Here is a 19,921-nt window from a genome sequence, read left to right as displayed (position 1 = left end):
TAATGACAGAGGAGGTGAAGTTGTAGTGTGAGTCAGTGACGTAGCCTCCCGGAGCAGCAGCCATAGACCACCACCATCCATCTCACTTGGCTAATGAAACTCTATACACTATTGATGCATAAAATTGCATGCATAATGAATGCCACCAAAGGTCAAAAAGCAATAATTCATAAGAGAATTGAGGGCTGCTTCTTGGCAGGACAGAGTGAAGTAATATAGTAGTAGTAGAGAGAGAGAGAGAGAGAGAGAGAGAGAGAGAGAGAGAGAGAGAGAGAGAGAGAGAGAGAGAGAGAGAGAGAGAGAGAGAGAGAGAGAGAGAGAGAGAGAGAGAGAGAGAGAGAGAGAGAGAGAGAGAGAGAGAGAGAGAGAGAGAGAGAGAGAGAGAGAGAGAATGCACTGTTCATTACGTTCATTGTTGCTTTCTGTTTAATAATTTTTCTTTCTCATGTTTAAGAAGTCAAACTCTTTCCCTGCAAAACGCCACATCCATTATTCATGTAGTTCTTATGCTTTTGATCCGAAGTTAACTTTTTAATCTTTTCACTGGAGATTTTTAGCTGTCTATATCTGAGTCTAGCATCCTCTGATCTGTTATTATTAATTGGGCCTGATTCACTAAGCTGGTCGTAAAAATGTGTAGGCCTAAAGTGACTAAAGGAGGGTGTATTTTCTCAAAAACCGACGTGCAATTCACAAATGGATGTGTGAATCCATCAAATGTGCGGATAATCTCTCAAGAACAGATCCATAGCTGCGCTTGGATCTGTCGGTAGCCGTGTTGACAACCCATGCACTGGCGTGGCCTGGGCGTGCCTTCAGATCAGGAAGCAGGCCGCGCTTTACCCAATCAAATGTAGTGGGAGGGATTTACATGTGTGCTCAATTCCCACTGGAAACAAACCGAAACTCATTTAACAAGCGTCCTCGGAGCAGACAAAACCACGGAAAGTTAGTAACATTTTAACTTGCTCTTTCATCATAGAAACAAGTGGGCTTATAACCAAAACGATCCATGTTCTTTGGGAGAAATTGTGTTGGTGTTCCGTGGAGAAATATTGTTAGTGGGAATGAAAACATAGTCGCACCACCGGAAGTGGAAGGCTGAGGGTAGACCAAAACCCTGGTTTTCCGTGAGCAAAGGTCCTCCGTACAGCTCCGCCCAGAGTCAAATGGAAGAGTGAAAAACAGCAGAGGGCGCTGTTTTTCCTTTTTATTTGACGATGGGTTCCCAGATTGATGTGCGGATAACAGTTGTTCCTAATTTTTGCCTGAAGGTCATAGGCGCGTTCATTTGCATTGCCCCACGCCCCATAAGACCATAAAAAGCAACTGGAAACAACGAGACTCTAGCCTGGCTCCACCCCCTGAATCGCTAGCTTCGCATTCAGGGTCTGGTGACGCTGCCGAAGGCGGGGTTTTCTCGGTTGAAAATCTGTATGGTGAATCGGGATCGGGATAATCCAGTATGCACCAATCGCCAAAGAGTCCAACTTTGGCCATGACCCCATCTCAGACAACGGCTGCACTGAGAGGGCTTTCAGACTGAATAATGGAGTGAAACGAAATGAAAATTCAGGCTGAGTGTCAGGCTGACGAAAAGGGAAAGAACTACAAGCTTATAATGCTGCGCGACACACCACCTGACAACTTCAGAGCAAGCGAGGCCCTCACGCAATTAGATCTTAATAAAGTAAATAGCCAACGCTCATGTCACATGTGACGTGTTAGAAGTTTACAAAGTTTAAGTCTTTTCTACTGAACATTGCTCACCTTTACAGAGGTAAAAAGATTATGCTAGATTCCAGCAGGGTATACTAGCACACTGCTATGGGATATAGATTATGTACCAGAGGCTTTATTGATTACTGAGGGGAAGTGTGTCTTTTGGATTAATATCACTGTCCTACGTCGAAATGGATTTTATAAAACTTCTCAAAACTGGTGCATTATAAAATAAAATAGAGCAAATACCGCAAGGTAATTAGAAAAATCAAGTTTAAAAACAAATAAAAATGCCACATCAAGACAGTTTGCCTTGCTCCTGGAAGACAGCAACATAGCACCATTGGAGACTGAGGTTTGCTGTTAACACATTAAGTGCCAGAGGTTTTTTTAAAACAGGGTACAGCCAGTGCCAGCCTTTTTAACCTTTTTTTTTACCTTTTTCAAGTAGTCACAAAATATTTTCAGTGATCACCGTCCTCACGGTGATCCCCTCATTACACATGAGGGGACAGAATCGATAAAAATAATAACATTCGGTAATCCGTTCCATAGTTGCAGCCAGTTGAAAAAAGTGAAAAATACATAGTAAAAATCACACCCAGTATGAAGTGAGCGGTGCTATTTATGAGTTATTAATTTCATCATGCATCTCTGTAGCCAATCACAGCACGTCCTGTGAAGTGACGCGCTTACATTTTTTACATTATTATTAATTTCATCATGCGTCTCGCTAGCCAATCACAGCGCGTCTGCGAAGTTTGAAGTTAATTTCACCATGTGTCTCGCTAGCCAATCACAGCATGTCCTGTAGAGCTTAGCCTATGGGCGTGTTTTCCACAGCATGGCGTCACAGCGAAAGACACATTTTTTTCAGCCTGAGGAAAAGGCTGACTAAACAGAGGACTGTAAACATGTCTTCGATGTTTGATATTTTATTTGTCTTATATCTTCCGGCATTTTAAGCCATTTGTTCACAAATAAATACTTTTCAGTGATATCTGATGGGATGATGGACTTAAACAAGATCTACAGTACAGTAGATGCTGATCTCTTGTGGTTAATAACTTGGTTACGTTCTGATCAAGATAAGACTGTTAACACATTCACTGCCAGAGGTTTTCTAGAACAGACTGCAGCCAGTGCCAGGCATTTTGACCGTTCTGACTCATCTTTGAGGACCCACAGCATATGTTGTGCTATGACTATGAACTCATGGAATATCTCAAAACAAAGCATGAGCTTTTATGCGCATTTTAGTGAAAGAAACACGTTAGAGGCATAAAAATGATTTCAAAAGTGATTTGACATTTATTTCGCGCCTACAGTCATGTAAAGAATACTAAACAATTTTGGCTTTGTTTCACTCCAAAGTGCAAGCTTATTTCAACTCATTTCAAACAACATTTTTCAATTCAAGTTATATACATCAAATAATATAACTAGAAAATGTGCTCCTCGGAGCACAGGTCTCCGCCAGTACTGTTCCTGATTAATCCTGTCTTACCTATTTATATTACATATTGTCACGTGTCACTTGACCAATGTTAGCTTGGCTGATGGAAGCTCACTTCAAAAATAAAATATAAATGATTTTTTGAAGTGACACACCTATTTATAGGTTTCTATGTCATCATGCGTCTCACTAGCCAATCAGAGCATTGGTGACAACAATATTGTCACGTGAAGCTTGACCAATGTTAGCTTGGCTGAGACGGGGGGGGGACACGGAAGGACAAGAACGAAAACATACTCTCCACCTCTGGCGGAGACAATAATAATAATTCAAAGTTCAAAGTGTAACATCAATAAATTGGTCATCGAGAGCTTCATGAGAACACTTATTTTCCAGTCCAATATTCTATACTGCAGTGGTTTTCAAACCTTTTGTGCCCGAGCCACACCAATGGGCAAGTCAAAATCTCAAGCCACACCTGTATTCATAGCAACAAATAGCATATCTACAATCTTTTACTGAGCTTGTAGATCAGCTTTTTTTTCTTTTATGCCATTTATGACAATTTGTGAAAATAAATAAATAAAAATAAGGGATGCCAGGGCGTGACCCCCAAAATAATCATATTTGAACTGGGGACCCCCATTTTGTTTGACTCGGTTCCTCAGATAAATATTGTGAAAATAGCAAATCAAGCTTTCTCTTCTTCTTCCTCTCTTCCTCCCCTCTGTCTGTCTGTCTCTCTGTCTGTCTGTCTCTCTCACACACCGTGAGATGTCTCTCTTCACAAACATGTGCAACTCATAGTGCACAAATGGAACCAAATGGACCTGATTCAATAATGTATGCAATGGTTCTGGCATACCTAGCTCTGACATCAGAGAACCTCTCTCGGAACTCCATATATGGAGATAACCGAAACGTCCAGGACTGACGTCATAGTCCCAGATTTGTGTATAACTGACATAGGCCGCTCCATATGGAGATGCCTGACACTACCTGGCATCACCGTAGTGACATTAGGACCGCAGCCAACGGTATAAAGAAGCTCGACATGCATCGGTAAAGAGAAGTTCCATCAGCGACCCAGAGACACATTCCTTCCAGAGAGCCAAGCATCAGAGTCATCAATAGTTGGTTTACACAGCCTAAAGCATATTCTCACAGTGGCTTTGGATCTTTGGATCTTTTGGATCTTGATTATCAGTTCAACACTCTCCCTGCACTCTTGTCCGGATCCGTTCCTCAGCTCGTCCATATAGTCCTCAGAGAGGAATGCTGACAGGAAATTGTTCTCAAACTCCCTCCATGTCAACGTCTCCAGCCTGACCACGTTCCACCAGTCTCAGGCTGTGCCAAACAGGACGCTCCACAGGGTGGCCAGCAGCTCCTCTTCAGAGAGTGGATTCAAGGCCAGATAATCCCGACACTGTCCCAGGTAGGTGAGAGGATCTGTCTCATCTCCCATCTTACCAAAAGATGGGAATTGTAATTTGATCAGGCTTTTCTTCACTCTTCACCCCAGGGCCCCCTGGATAGGAGAGCCCATGTGAGATGGGAACGGACATATTTTGAGTGAGAGCATCAAACATGGCAGTTCCCGGTGGTCGATCATGCTTACATTATTTACTACATCTGGCTCAGGATAATCTGGACTTCAGGTTACCGGAAATCAGAGCTCTCCTTTCTCTCAGAGGAAAACTGTTTAATCCTAGAGAGAACTTCAAAGAGAAGTCTCCGTTCTGGTGTCTGGATGGCGTATCTGAACAGGATGTCCACAGTGTCATGGCCAAATCTGTCTGTGCAAAGTCGGCTTTTGAATTATGGGGTCATGGATGAACACACAGTGAACTCCGAGAATCCCTCTTGAAGTATCCGTCAGAAAACATGGCACCATTCACGCAGAAAGACTCCACTTACAAAATCAATGTCTACACATTCAACAAGACTCTGGAGTTTACTGACAGAATAACGAAGATCGATGCCCTGGAATACCTTTCGTTTGAGGGCTCCGTAAGCCTAAAAACTCCTCAGCACATCTTCTGTTTGTTAGAGGATTACGGCACTGACCCCAACAACATCCCTGATGATCCTTTCCATGTTTACTTTGGCCGATGGATAGCGGATGGGCAGCGTGAGCTCATTCGCTCTCACAGTGTGAAGAACAGACACTTCATCGGCAACACCAGTATGGATGCTGGCCTCTCGTTCATCATGGCAAACCATGCCAAGGTCAAAGAACATGACCTTGTCTTTGACCCATTTGTTGGCACTGGCAGCTTGTTGGTTGCATGCTCTCATTTTGGAGCCTATGTTTGTGGAACAGATATTGACTACAACACAGTTCATGGAAAAGGGAGATCCAGTCGGAAAAAACACAAGTGGCGAGGTCCTGATGAGAACATCAGAGCCAACCTGCGTCAGTATGGAACAGAGAAGTCCTACATACTGTAGACGTCATGGTGTGTGATGCGTCCAAACCTGTCTGGAGGGAGGGCATGCTGTTTGATGCCATTATCACTGACCCTCCATATGGTATACGTGAGTCCACAAGGAGAACAGGATCCAACAAGGATGTAACTAGACCGTCAGATGAATACTTTGGAGAGAGCCATGTTCCTGTATCTATGGCGTACCATCTGAGCGATATCTTTTCAGATCTGCTAAACTTCTCTGCCCACCACCTGGTCATGGGTGGAAGGCTGGTTTATTGGCTGCCCATCTACAGGCCAGAGTCACACCTCCCGACGCCTCATCACCATGGAGAAAATCAAGATACCTGAGGAGTCAGATACTCGGGTCCACCTGTCAGATCCCGGCTTCAACCCTTATCAGGGACACAATGCCTTCAGAGAGAAGTACTTTAGCGGACTCAACAAGAAGAATGCTAAGGAGGACAAAATGCATGTCAATGGAGAGTGACTGCATTGAAGCCCGCACTTTCAAATAGACTTTGAGGCCAAAGGCTGACTAAACATCTTTTCAGATCTGCTAAACTTCTCTGCCCACCACCTGGTGGGCAGGTGGTGGGCAGAGAAGTTTGGGCAGATGGAGTCATTGTGAGCTTGTAGATCGGCTGTTTTCAAATGGGTGAAATGTATATAGGGCTGAAGTGGTTACTGTAGGTTTTGTAATAATACTCAAAATCTACCAAGTAACTAGTAACTAAAGTTGTCAAATAATTGTAGTGGAGTAAAAGTGCAATATTCGCCTCTGAGATGTAACGGAGTAGAAGTAAAAGTACAGACTAAAGTTACTTTCCACCACTGATTATTGCATTTAATGTAGGCATTCGCTGTGTTTTAGTTTATTCTCTACATTTTGTTTTATGCTTTATTTCAGATTGGGAAAAATAAACTGTGGGCTGTGATGCAATTAGAAAGATTGTTTATCTATAAAGAAGGAATAAAGTTTATCTATAACAATAGTCTGGTTGCCCATTCGGGCAACCACACTAATAATAAAGTGCGAAGATTACTATAGTCTGGTTGCCCTGTTAGGGCAACCACACTAATGAGGTGTTACAAGATGGATAACTATTAATGTGTGATGTTATAAATTTGCAACCAGTTTTCCAGCAAATAAAAACAAAAAAAATCCTAACTATGCCTGTCCTCACAGAGCCATGGAACTATGAGTAAATCTCAAGCTCGGTTGACACAGTGACTTATATCCCTAAACATCAATTGGCCAAAGAAAAAAGGCATTGTTTCTCACCTATACCAGGAGACACCACTCTCTCATAGTGATAGGGGTTGACACATACGCTGTCACACTTAAGGTCAAAGGCAAACTGGCAGTATTTGACGTGCTTCAGCTCATTCTTATGTAGATCTGGCCACCTCCACAACCTGGCATAGATTACATGGGGGAAACCTTTACGTCCAGCCACCTGGGAACAGGAATTCAGTAAGACAAGAAATAAGTGAGACGAGGAATTCCACACCAAGACGAGAACCATGGTCATAGAAGAAATGAATCTGCTATTTTCATGGTTGAGTTTGAACTTGTAGCCTACTTTATACTGAATAGCAGTATAATAGACAATTTCCCAGAGATGCTCAATCAAACAAACAGAATATGATATATTACAGTTTCTACAACTGCTACATGAAAGGTTCCATCTTCAAATATTAGTTTTTTGGTTATTTAATTCCAATGTCCAAGGTGCAGAACAAGAATAATTTTATGTAACAATTTCCAGGCCCAGAACAGCCAATCTGATACCTTAACTTTTCCACATTTTCCATGACTATAGCAACCCTGTGCTCATTATAGTAACTGCATACAGAGACAACTAATTGCTCCAACCTGCAGTCTTCCATCCAGTGTTCTCTGGATTGTGACACACTTGCTGGGATGGGCTCCGTTGGTGGTGATCGCTGTGATGAGAGAGTCCAACTCGTCCTTCTTCTCCTTCAGCTTTTTCACCAAGCTCTCAATTGCCCGCTTAGCAAAGGTCTCACTCTCACCACCCTGTCTGTGACACATCAAACTGTGCACAATGCTCAAGCAGGCATCATTGCTTGTGGGCGTGTTGGTGATAGACATATTGAATAATATAGGCGAGTTGTTTACACTGTGAAGCACAATATCAGAAGGAGTTTAGACATGAAGCATCTTTGCACAGCTAAAGGTGGTCAATTAATGTAATAAGTTTTGGCTGCTTTATGTACACAAACCTGTCAAGTTCAGAGTCAAATACGGTATTTGTGGATCTGAAAAAGAGGATAACAGAAAAGGTTAGGTCCAAGAAAGTTACTTACGTGCAAGTCAAGCTGCTATTAACTGTATGGGACGTAGAATTATTTTAACTCGTGCGTGTGTACAGCAAGGGTCCATTTGGTTCGTTTTGTATTTGTATTTTGTATCATTTTTTATATACTTTTGTCTTGATCAATGATCTCTGCCTGCTCACCTACCAGCTCCACAGTAGCTAAACAACAACACTGCACCACAAGGTGGACTGGACACTCAAATGTTCCAAGTTTGAGCTATTTAGAGACTATTTCAGTGTGCTGCCATTATCTCGGGGACACAACTGAACAGTATGTTGCCTCCGCATAATGTCCACATCCAAGCATGCATAATGACACAACATCTGTGTTTATTCTGAAAATAATAATCTATCACACAAGGCTGTTCCATTTTGTCAGGCTACTGTCTCCCTTCGGTCTTCCCTGCCTGCTGTTGAAGTTGAACTTAAACCAGCTGACCTGTCCTTTCCTTGAACACATTTGAACTTGGTGAACTTGTAAGGTTCCCTTGCACAGAAAACGGGAAGGCTTGACTTGACATGTTTATAATATTAATAATGATAATAATAATAAGAATAGTGTAGCTGTATGTAGGCTATATTAAAATAGACATGTTTTTATTAAAAATAATAATAATAATACAAAATGTAGCTGTATGTATACATTTCTTCCCCCCAAAAAAGAAGGCTTGTGCATGAAGTCAAGTCACTTGAAGTCGCCATCTCACTTTTTTCCTTCCCTTGTCAGAAGCCGGTGTGGGCCACGACTGCGCGGCTGGCCACGGGAGGGAGCAGCAGGAGGAGTCTGGCTGGTGTTCCTGCTGAGAGGAGAGCGAGATTGTGCGTGACGAGCTGGTCGTCGAGGAGATGGATCCTCGACGACCCTTCTCTCGGATCCATCTCCTCCTCTCGCTCTCCCCCAGTTTCTGGCGGCGGGGCTTCTGTAGGTGCCATGGACAAGACTCTTTTGTATGGTGAGGCTATGTGGGTGTTTGGCCTCAAGACAGAACTCTGTGGGAGCGCTCTCCTGGTCAAGATGGGACTGCTTCTGGTCCACTTGGGCTGCTTCTTGGACAGACTCATGGCTTTCCTCCATTGGGGCTGAGGAATCGGGCTGCTTCTTGGGCTGACTCTCCTCATCGCTTTCCTCCATTGGCTCATCACTTTCCTCCATTGGGGATGAGGAATCACCAGTTTCCTTGTAGACAACCTGGAGAGGAGTTTGGAAGAAAAAATACAAAATTCTCTAAGTACACAAGACAATATACCCACTCCTCAGCTTCTTGTTGACACAGGTGTGAAGGTGAATAGTCCATAGATACCAGTGTATAACTATGTAAGAGACTGAGGGGGTACCCACTGAGCATTTTTCGGTCTATTAGACGGGGGCGTCTAGAAAAAAGTGTTTTCGTTTTTTAGCTTTCTATTCTTAGCCTAGACGTTGATTAGACGTTTTTTAAACGTCTATATATATAGACTATAGTCTATTCAACGGCTAAAATATAGACGGTCTATATATAGACGTTTAAAAAATGTCTAATCAACAGAGGAGAGAGAGATAGAGAGGGAGGAATAGATAAACTAGTTAGATGAGCAATTACAGAATACGAGAGGCACAGGATAAAATAATCTCATGAATGATGAGGATAGTTAGATGATGGGGATAGTTAAGAGGATGGGGTAGTTGGATGATGATGGGTAGTTAGATGCTGAGGGGGGGGGGGGTAGTTAGAGCCTGACTAACCTCTTCCTCGCGGAGCTGGGTCCTGTTCTTTTCCCCCTCCTGAATGGCCTCGTCTCTGGCCTTTAGCGCCAGGCCTCTCCATCTCCTCTAATGTGGCGTCAGACTGTGGTCCATCCAGAGAGTGCTGGATCAGCTCCCTGATCCCTGCCGTCTCCTCCGCCGAGGGGTTCAGCGCATATAATCTGATATCTCAGTATTGTGAGCCATCAGATGCACCTGTCAGATCAGTAACTTTCTTGCGGCCCTCCACTGACATTGTTTGACGCGCCTATTTCATTCAGCACATTAAAAATATGGAGAAATGAAATTGGTGCACAGATATTCAATATATTCAACAAACAAATTGATTATCTAATGTTGGCCAATGCTGCCTACATAAAAGGGGATGGCAGTCCTGATCAGCATGGAAATTGGCTTCCAGGGAAGGCCACAGCTGGTCCACTCCTTCTGGAAGTAGGTAAGGAGTGCATCGCACACTCCTTTCCCTCCAGTGAAGAACACATAGGTTTTCTTCCTCCATGTGTACTGCTCCTTGAGACTAAGACAATTTTTTTATTAATAATTGCTGGGTTGGACAAATTGGGAGTAACAATAAGGTATACGAGTCCACTGTACTAATTAACCTACTGTAGTTGTGTTAATATGTCAGTTGATGTATGTGTTTTGTTTGTGTTTGTGTGTGCTTGTGCATTAAGGTATAGAAAAGTGAACCACCTTATGGTAGCACTGATATAACTTCACTAACCTTGATACTGAGCCAGTCCTCCACCCAAGCCAACTGCATGAATGCATGCCTCTGCGAACATATTTGGCGTCTTGTGCTCCTTCACCTATCATAGGATTGAGAGAAAGATTTATACATGGAAAAGGAAAAGAGCCTCTTGGTAGCAGGCTGACACTTTACGGCATACATGGGCAACTGGTGGCCCGGGGGCCACATGCGGCCCCCACCTTCACTTAATGCAGCCCGCAGTTTAATATAGGAATACTGATGTAGTATTGATTTCAGCTGTTACAATTCCAAACATGACCCGCTTTAATTTAGTTTGTTTAATGACTAGTATTAAAATGGTCTGTTTTATGTCCAATGTATTTGTATTTAAGTTCATAAAGTTGACATAAGTATATTAAATTAAAATGTTACTTTTCAGGATTCCAATAAAAAAATAGGAAATCTACAAGCTCAAAAGTGCGACGTGTTTGGAGCTTGTAGATCGGCTATTTTTGCTACTTCTGTGCAACGTAGTAGGACATTAATGAAATGAAGAGGTAAGTTAGTGAGGCAACAGTGCTAACCACTCAGCTACCATGCCACCCTACATGAAAGTCAGAGGATTTGTTAACAATATGGTCCCAGGAAGAAAGTGAATACATCTAAACAAGCACTCACCAGTATCAGGAAGTCTTTGGACTGGTGAACGGTCCTGTCCCTGGTGTTTCTGGCTACCTTGACTTCCTGGTCCACCATGTTCTTCAGAACACAGGGCCTGTGTCCATACACGTTTGACCAGTAGCCAGACATTAGGCCGTAGAACCGATACTTCAGGATGGTGTTACCTGGTTTCCTCCTGAATTTCTCTGGGTAAAAAGGGCCAGGGCGGTGAAAAGAGACAGAAGTCCAACCACTAAATATAAGTGTTATGTTTTTTAGGGGCTAAAACCCTTGGAAAATGTTGCTATATTGTGATTGGAGAGCTACTGGGTATGTGTGGGAATGGTATAGTCTGATGAGATGAGAGGGTAAACATACCCAGGACCTGATGTATCTTCTGCCTGGCCTGCATCTGGAAGATGCGCATGTCTTGTTTGGTGGGGAGCATCTCATGCTTGGCTCGTTTGGTCTGTTGCTGGTGCCGCATGACATGCCTTCGAAAACCTTTTATCAGTGCACTTCGCGAAGGTGCTGTCGATGTTGTACCACTCACCTTCATTAAGCTTACAGGCCGGGACGTGGCTCGCCTTTCCGTGTCCCAGGAACTGTTTGATTGCTGGAAGATAGAGCACTGACGTCGGTTTCAGCACTCCACTTTTCAGGGTCTTGTAAAAGCTGCAAAATGTTGGAGATTTTGTTGAGATATTGATGGTGATAACATAAAAAAGCTAACATCGCAATAGCAGCAAGCAGGTAGGCTGGCGGACGGACAGGCTGGCAAACTAAGGGGAATGGCTTGCAGGTGGACTTACTGGCCCTGGACTCAGCTGACATAAGAGGGCTAGACCAGTCATGATCCATGTTGCTTTCCAAAAATGAGTCACCCCAAACGTAGCAATGTAGTAGCAGCATTCATTTTCCCATTTACAGCTTTGGGAAGGAGATATTCATATTATATCTATATGTTTGAACCGAGAGCCAAGATTAGACTGTTCGAACTGAGGACCCAGCAAAAATATACTGTCATTTGTTAAGGCAAATCCAACACCGGACGGTTACCGTACAAACACATCTGTATCACAGATCAGCCATTAGTCTCTCCACCAAAACTCACCTTTTGATCCTAGTAATGTCGGCTAGGAACCTCCAGTCCGAGGTCTTGGCCACACTGTGTGACATGTACTTAATGAAGGCCTTTATACGGCTGACCTTTGATCCAGCATTGGCGTGTGCATTCACGCTGGGTTCCGCTCCCTCACGGGCCTCCTGATAGGTCACATGTAACACAAATTGTTTAACACAAATTGTTTAATACAACCTTGACTCACCAAAGGACGTAGGCACCGAAATGGCTCGCATTCTATTTCCCCGACAATTCCCCTCTGTCCAGGGTTGGCATTTGGAGGGGGAGAAGGGGGTGTCATCCAAACTCAATGAAAATACTTTGAAGCTTCGAGACTTCTACAATACTTTTTTTCCATCAGGTGACAGTGACACCATCTAGATGTGTAAGACAAAACCCACCAGCCCACATCAACCATTACATAAAATATACACAAACAAGATTAAAAGAGATCTCTACATAATGTGTGCATGATGTTGAGAGGGAAAGTGCATTTAATTAGATGATAATACCTTTACAGGGGTCCCTTTCTTTTGGGCAGGGGCAGCAGACTCCATCTGCTCGAGGGCAGCTCCTGTCCCCATCACATCACTTTGGGCAGTGTCCTGATCCAACTGGTTCAGGGTTCATAGTCTGGACTCAGCTGATATATGGAGAGGTAAGTTACAGTTAAACCTGGACTCAGCTGAGGGGTGCATTTCTCCTTTCCGACATGTCGCCTTTCCGACGTTGACGAACCCTATACCTAACCCTAACCCTAACCGCACGCGGAAGCCACTAGTCGGAGTGGTGAGATGTCGGAATGGAAGGAGCACCCCAGCTGAGAAATATAGTCGGCACAGATGTGTACACGAATAGGAGTTGCGACTCTACATGCTGCATAGTAACTATGAGAAGTGAATGATGCCGAGTTCACCGGCACTAGTTTCTACACGGGTCATAGTTTTTTTCTATTGAGCACTGTCTGCCATACAACGCAACTTGACAGACACGACTGACTACAGTACATACATTTCTCACCTCTGGCACCACTGGTTGGGAGGGCTGATGGAGAGTGCCAGCCCTCCGGAAGGTCCAGAGCTCCCTCTTGGCTTTCTGGTTCTCCGCTTTCAGCCACCTCCAGTTTTTCTGGAGAACCAGAAATCGCCGCTGTAGTGCCTGACATCCAGGCTTGCGACAGGGTCTGTCCCACCAGATCATTATTCTGTGTGAAGGAGAGAAGAAACATGATCAGCATGCACAATAGGAGCACTAGATAGACTACGAAATCGGAGGGAAAACGAGGTTGAGGATGAAGAGGAGATGCATAAAGAGAGGGAGGGGGAAGCCCAACATAATACAAAATATATTGTACATACGTCGTCCCAGGTGGTCATTAATGGGATCTCAGGGTTGGTGTCCCTGAGCTCCTGGAGGAGGCTATCCGTTTCCCTCCTCCTAGCGATGTCCTTGAAGCTCTGCAGCTGCTCTGACCCGAGTTCTTTATGGACCAGCATGTGCCTCTCCAGTAGCATCTTGCCCTTCACTCCACACTCCGGGACAGGACAGAGGCAGCATCGAATGTTTGTGTGCTGATTGGACAGGTTCAGCAACAGCTTACAATCACGAACATTCTTTATGAAGTGCAATGTATTCAGGTGGCCCGGCAGGAAGCCCACCGTGAAGGATTTGTAACACAAACAACACCAAGGCATTCTAAATATTAAAAGAGAGAAGGGGGAGAGAGAATTTGTAAGATTGTGTGGGTCTCAAGGGGTTTGATTAGTTAGTTAAGACTATCTAATATTCCTCAAATATAAGACCTTTTCATTAGAATTCTGTTGCTATGTGAACAGCATGGCCATATGTTTACTTCCTGTCAGATTCAGTATTATCAAACATTGCAACAGGAAACACAAACAGGGCCATTTAGAGTGTGTGTCCATCTATGAGGATATCTTGCATTATAGTGGCAAAACAATCAAATGGGGACACATGCAATAGCCATGCCACACATCCCACCGCATTCAAATAATTAATAACGTTTTTTATACCCGAGTTTGAGAAAACACACACCATTACCACAGCAGCCCTAGCTTGCATCAGGCTTGCACTTGCAGTGTGAAGTACCAGGATGTGTAGTGTGTTCAGTGTTTTTTTTAAAACACTCTTGTTGGTTACTTGTTGGTTATGGGGTGTACTAGGCAGTGGCGTAGGCTACCCACTGTAGAGGCAGGGCAGGCAGTCGCCTATCCAACTAAGATCTCGCCTCCCCTAGAAAACCCAAATAACCCGAAAAGGTCACGCATCCAACAAGCTTTGAACTGAGCAGATTGGACCTTCCGTTCCAGAGATAACGGCCAAAACATCTTGAAAACGGCAACTTTCGCCGGTTTTCGATCGCCGATTTTCGATTGAGTTGAAATTTCTTTTTGGGGGGTAATAGTGGGGGTGCAAAAGAAATAATCTCGCCTGCCCTAAATGCAATTCCTGGGGACGCCACTGGTACTAGGCCAGTGGTTCTCAACCCTTTTACACTGAGTACCACCATGCAATATTTGGCTCTCCATGGGGGGGGAACTGCGGTGCCCTGTATACCTACCTACCTACCTAACAACCTACCCACCCCACCCAGTACTATCTTATTGTCTCCGCCAGGCCGAAAGGCATGGCGAGAGAGTATGTTGTGGGATGAGTGGCGGGATGGGTGGCCTGAAGAAGGCGACGGGGAGGATGATGAAAGGGGAAGAGGGGAGGTAGGGAGGATGGATGAAGGGGGAAGAGGGGAGGTAGGGAGGAGGGATGGAGAGGAGCGGGCGGGGGGCCGGGCCGTCTGGGGCACGGACCCTGGTTATTATGGCTTTGGGGCCCGTGGCCCGTCGGCGACCTGGTCGCGCCGAGACCCCCCCCCCTTGGAGACCTAGAGGAAACATGTGTGGGAGAGGAGGAACAGGTCAGTTTTCAGCAAGGTTAGTTTTGAGCATGGGGAGGAGAAGGGGAGGTGGCGGGATGCAAGAAACAGTGAGCATGAATGAGGGCGGGCATGGCTTGGTATAAATACAACCCTTGATTAGTTTGGAAGGAGGAGATAAGGGAGGAGTTGTTATCAACGCCATCGCAAGCAGGTGAGCTTGGGAGGAGTTGATATCGGCCAGATTGGAGGCGATTACGAGGGGGAGGAGATAGTTATCTGGTGTGGTCTTCCCTCCTGAACTTACATTGTACCAACTGCATTTCACTAGTAAAGACCACACCATCAAACAGAGGAACGATTGGGTTGTATTTATTGAAAATGGATTGTGGATGGGATGGAGACAGGGGAATGCATTGTTTGTTTGTGTGTGGTGCCACTGTGGAGAGAATGGTTTGTATGGATTGAGGGAATGAACCGGGGAATGCATGGTTGTGTGTGGTGCCACTGTGGAGAGAAGGTTATTGTGTGGTAACGCTGTGGGAGGAAGATGGGTAGGGGGAAGGGGGGTCCCGTTGTTGGGAGCAGGGGGTCCCGTTGTTGGGAATACATTACATTACATACATTGCATTACGTTACATTACATGGGGGTAGGGGGTCCCGTTGTTGGGATGTGCTAGGGAGGAGGGCGTGAGGGGTTGTAGGGGGTCCCGTTGTTGGGAGGAGGGGGTCCCGTTGTTGGGAGAAAGGGGGTCCCGTTGTTGGGAGAAGGGGGAAAGGGAGGAGGGGTGGAGGACGGAGAGAGATGAATACAATGGGACGGAGGCGGGTTGATGTTGGGCGGCGCCTAAGAGAGTGAATGAAGGGGAGGAGGGGAGGGATGAGTGGCGGGATGGGTGGCCTGAAGAAGGCGACGGGGAGGATGATGAAAGGGGAAGAGGGGAGGTAGGGAGGCTGCGCCTATACGGAAGGAGTGACCCGAGAAGTGGTTTGCGGCGTAGCCGGCTTTGGTGAGAACGGAGCGGAGGTGGTGGTGAAACCAGGTGCGGGTGACTATGGAACCGGTTTCTGAGATGAACAGGGGGTCGGATGGTGAGGCGTTTTGGGACTGTCGGATGGCGAGGTGGCGGACGAGTGGTTCGTATGGGCTGAGGGGTGAGTCTAGTTTGAACAGGTGAATGGGGGTGGATGTTCCGAACTGGTCAGTCTTGCTGTGCTTGAGGGTGTAGATGAGGGTGGATGGGCTGAGTACAGATAGGTCGGACAGACAGGGGTGGCGAGCTGGGTCGAACCTAGTGTTGGCGGATGTAAATTCGGAGCAGTGGAGGAATCCGTAGAACGCCAGGAGGAATAGGGACTCGAGTGTGGAGTTGGTGAGTGGATCTGAGTGACCGGAACGGAGGACGGCGATGCAGTCGGCGAGGATGTTGTCTGTGAGGGGTTGGCGGCTAGGAGGGTGGTGAGGCTCGTGGCGTTTGATGCCTTTGAGCAGCAGTGTGACGTGCGGGTGCGCGTGAATGGGGTGAGCGGCGCCGGTGAGGAGTTTGACGACAAAATTTATGCCGGATAGGTAAACTCGGATGGTGGATGAGTGCATGGACCGGGAGTAGTGGCATTGGCTGACGTATGAGGTGAGAGTGGCCAGGTCTAGTGACGGGAAGTGCAGGGTGAAGGTGGCATGGAACAGCTGGAAGTTTTTCCAGGCAGTCCAGTAGGTGGACAGTGAGGATGGGGCGAGAGACTGGAGGATGGCTTGTTGTGCGTGGTGGATGAGATGGCCAAGCGGGTGATTCAGGGGAAGGTCATTTGCGAATATGGAGGTGCCAGAGTGGGATGAGAGTCTGCTTCTGGTGCCAAGTGCCTGAATTTCTGTAAAAGAAAACGAGAAAGTGAGTCAGCGATGGTATTGAGGTGACCGGGGATGTGGGCGGTGCGGATAATAAAATTATGGGTGACAGTGATCCAGGTGAGTCGACGGAGGAGTGCCATGATGGGGAGTGAGGAGGAGCGACCTTTATTGATGATGTTGACGGTGGCTTGGTTGTCGGAATGGTTATAGCGCCACCAGGAGGGCCATCTGAAAAATGTGTGGGAGTTCTTCCTCGTCTTGTAAAACATGGTATCCAAAGGAGGAACTGAATATAATGGATGAAGAATTGTAAATTCCTCCCAAATAGAAGCTTTATTACCTTAAATCTACCAGCGTCGCCCTCCATTTTTCTACCGTGGACATCTTTGCGTTTATCAGCCACCTCTTTTCTCTTCTGCAGGGCATCTTTCAGCCGCTTGTTTGCTGCGGCAGCCTGAGGGGAGAGACAACATTTGTCATAGAAAATTTAAATGGAGACGACCGTCATCTCAAGTGTGTAGTACATGTGTCAGAGCAAGAGAGGGAGTGAAAGATCAAGCAAATCAGAGAACTGTGGTATAAGCGGTTTTAACTTTTATCACTTATATTAGAAAAGGCCTGACCTCCTCTGTTTTGCGATGAAGGCTATTCGTCTGCTTCTGGAAGTCCCTTTCCAGTTTCAGCAACTCGTACTGTCGCTTACGATCCTGTAAAAAGAGACAAATATTAATGGCACAAGAAACATTATAAACTGGAACTCAACACTGATGAATGGAAGCGGCTGGTCCACTCCGATCCCCAAAGGGAAGCCGCTACCACAATGGGGTAGAGCTCGAACAAGGCGGAGGAATGGCCGGAGTCGCACTGAGGATCTAGCATCTCCTCCGGCCATTCCTCCGCGAACCATCGGCGCTGATAATACCCCCCATAGCCTACGGAGGGGGCGGCGTCGGTGAATAGTTGGAGGTCCTCTGGTGAGGAGTGGAAATCGTCGTAGAAAAAACTGATTCCGTTCCAGTTCTGCAGTAGGTTGTGCCAGAGGCAGAGCTCCATTTTGCACTCGGGGGAGATGGTGACTAGGTTATGGAGGGCTGGAACGGAGGAGGCTAGTGAGAGGAGGTGAGAGATGAATGAACGGCCTTGGGGGATGATGCGGGTGGCGAAATTAAGGTGACCTAGAAGTGAGAGGAGTTGCTGCTTGATGCACGAGGGGGTGTCTGCGAAGTTGGCGATGATGAGGGTGATCCTGTGTAATTTTTCGAGGGGGAGTGAGGCTTGGAAGGTGATGGTGTCTAAGTGAATGCCGAGGAACTCGAGGCTAGTGGCGGGGCCCTCCGTTTTGTCCTCGGCAAGGGGAACGCCGAGCGCCGTGAAGGCCGTTCTGATTGCGAGCAGAGTGCGTGCAGGGGGAGATGATGGGAAATCAACGGATAGGAAGTCATCTAGGAGGTGGACGAGGAATGGGATCTTATAATTGTTTAGGAGAATCCAGCAGAGCAGCTCTGACAGGTTGTCAAACAGCTTAGGGCTGCTCTTGCAGCCGAAGGTGAGTCTGACGGCGAAGTAGTACTTCCCCAGGTGCCAGGAGTCTGGGTGGAGGGGGAGCACTTTAAAAGCCGACGTGATGTCAGCTTTGGCAAGCCAGGCCCCGCGGCCGGCTAGACGGATGAGGGAGATGGCGTGGGCGACTGTGGAGTATTGGAGTGAGAAATCTACGCTGGGGATGAGGCTGTTGATGCTGGGGACTGAGGAACCGTGGGGGGATGAGATGTCTATGATTAACCTTTTCTTGCCGGAATATTTACGAGTGGCTATGCCTACGGGGCTGGGCACAGAGTGCAGGCGATGGCGGTTCTGCCGGCGAAGAGCCGGCAGTACAGCTCGGTGTCCTGCGCTCCCCAGTAGGTTGTCATATTCCACTGCTGGAGCCGAGCTGCCGCCATCGCCGCAAACTGCCGGTGGTATTGGAAGTAGGTGGTGCCCCCGAAGCGGACGGCCATGTCCATGATGATTTGGACATAGTCGCCCAGCTCCTGCCTGCGGGTGGGAAATGATGAACAAATTATATTTCGGAATAGTGAGAATGCAAGGACAAATTCGGTGGGTGTGAGAACGCTGTGTAGTGGTGAGGAATGGATGTCTCGGAGTGTAATGGATACCCCCCCGCAGTCGACGGACCTGGGTTGGTGAGAGGCAGCAGAGGGAGTTGTGACTACATGCTGCATAGTAACTATGAGAAGTGAATCGTGCCGGTTAACCGGCACTAGTTTCTACACATACATTTCTCACCTCTGGCACCACTGGTTGGGAGGGTGGGAAATGATGAATCTGCGGGTGGGAAATGATGAACAAATTATATTTCGGAATAGTGAGAATGCAAGGACAAATTCGGTGGGTGTGAGAACGCTGTGTAGTGGTGAGGAATGGATGTCTCGGAGTGTAATGGATACCCCCCCGCAGTCGACGGACCTGGGTTGGTGAGAGGCAGCAGAGGGTTTTATAGCAGGGAGGCTAAATCTATGTCCATACCCTGGAGGATCTGGTTACGGAGGGAAGCGGAGACCGGAATGGGGTTGGCGGCGATGGCTGTGGGCGGCATGGTTGCCGGCGTGGCTGAGGAGAGGGAGAAATAGGTGGGCTGAGGCCCGTGAGGAGGGGGAAGACCTTGGCGGAAAGGGAGGGGGGCCGGAGCCTGAGGTGGGAGGTAAGGGTAGGATTGTGGGTGGGTGTGAGGATGCATTCGATAGGAGTGCAGCCTGCGAGCACAGGGAAGACAAAACAGATAAAATGTTTGACATGGGGGGGAAGCAGGCACAGGGGGGTGAGACATGACAATGGGGTGAGACACGGCAATGGGGTGAGACACGGCAATGGGGGGGTTAGGCTGGGTGTGGTGGTGGTGGTAGTCAGTGGTCTGACTAGTGAGTGCTGTGGAATGTTGGTGGTGGTGGTGGTGGGGGTGGGGGGAGGGGGCCGGAGCCGGTCGTGAAGTTTTTTTAGTTGCTTTTT

General features: G+C 46.6%; 1 protein-coding gene and 1 pseudogene across 2 annotated transcripts in view; one reads left to right on the top strand and one right to left on the bottom strand.

Moving 5' to 3' along the window:
• LOC308090421 (mothers against decapentaplegic homolog 4-like) overlaps nt 1-7,736 on the bottom strand; it is a 124,073-nt gene extending 116,337 nt beyond the window's left edge. The window contains exons 1-2 of the mRNA XM_080435595.1: nt 7,490-7,736; nt 6,896-7,070 (exon numbers count right to left, since the gene is read on the bottom strand). Coding sequence (XP_080291721.1) covers nt 6,896-7,070; nt 7,490-7,729 — 415 coding nt within the window. The 5' untranslated portion in view covers nt 7,730-7,736. The remainder of the gene's footprint in view (nt 1-6,895; nt 7,071-7,489) is intronic.
• Nucleotides 4,769-6,110, top strand: LOC308090330 (tRNA (guanine(10)-N(2))-methyltransferase homolog; annotated as a pseudogene). The gene has a single exon. The product of its transcript is annotated as a tRNA (guanine(10)-N(2))-methyltransferase homolog (transcript).
• Nucleotides 7,737-19,921: the final 12,185 nt, after the last annotated feature.

The sequence above is a fragment of the Gymnoscopelus braueri genome (assembly GCF_963280865.1).
Source record: "Gymnoscopelus braueri genome assembly, chromosome: 8".
Lineage (NCBI taxonomy): Eukaryota > Metazoa > Chordata > Actinopteri > Myctophiformes > Myctophidae > Gymnoscopelus > Gymnoscopelus braueri.
This window is presented reverse-complemented; position numbering and strand designations above follow the sequence as displayed.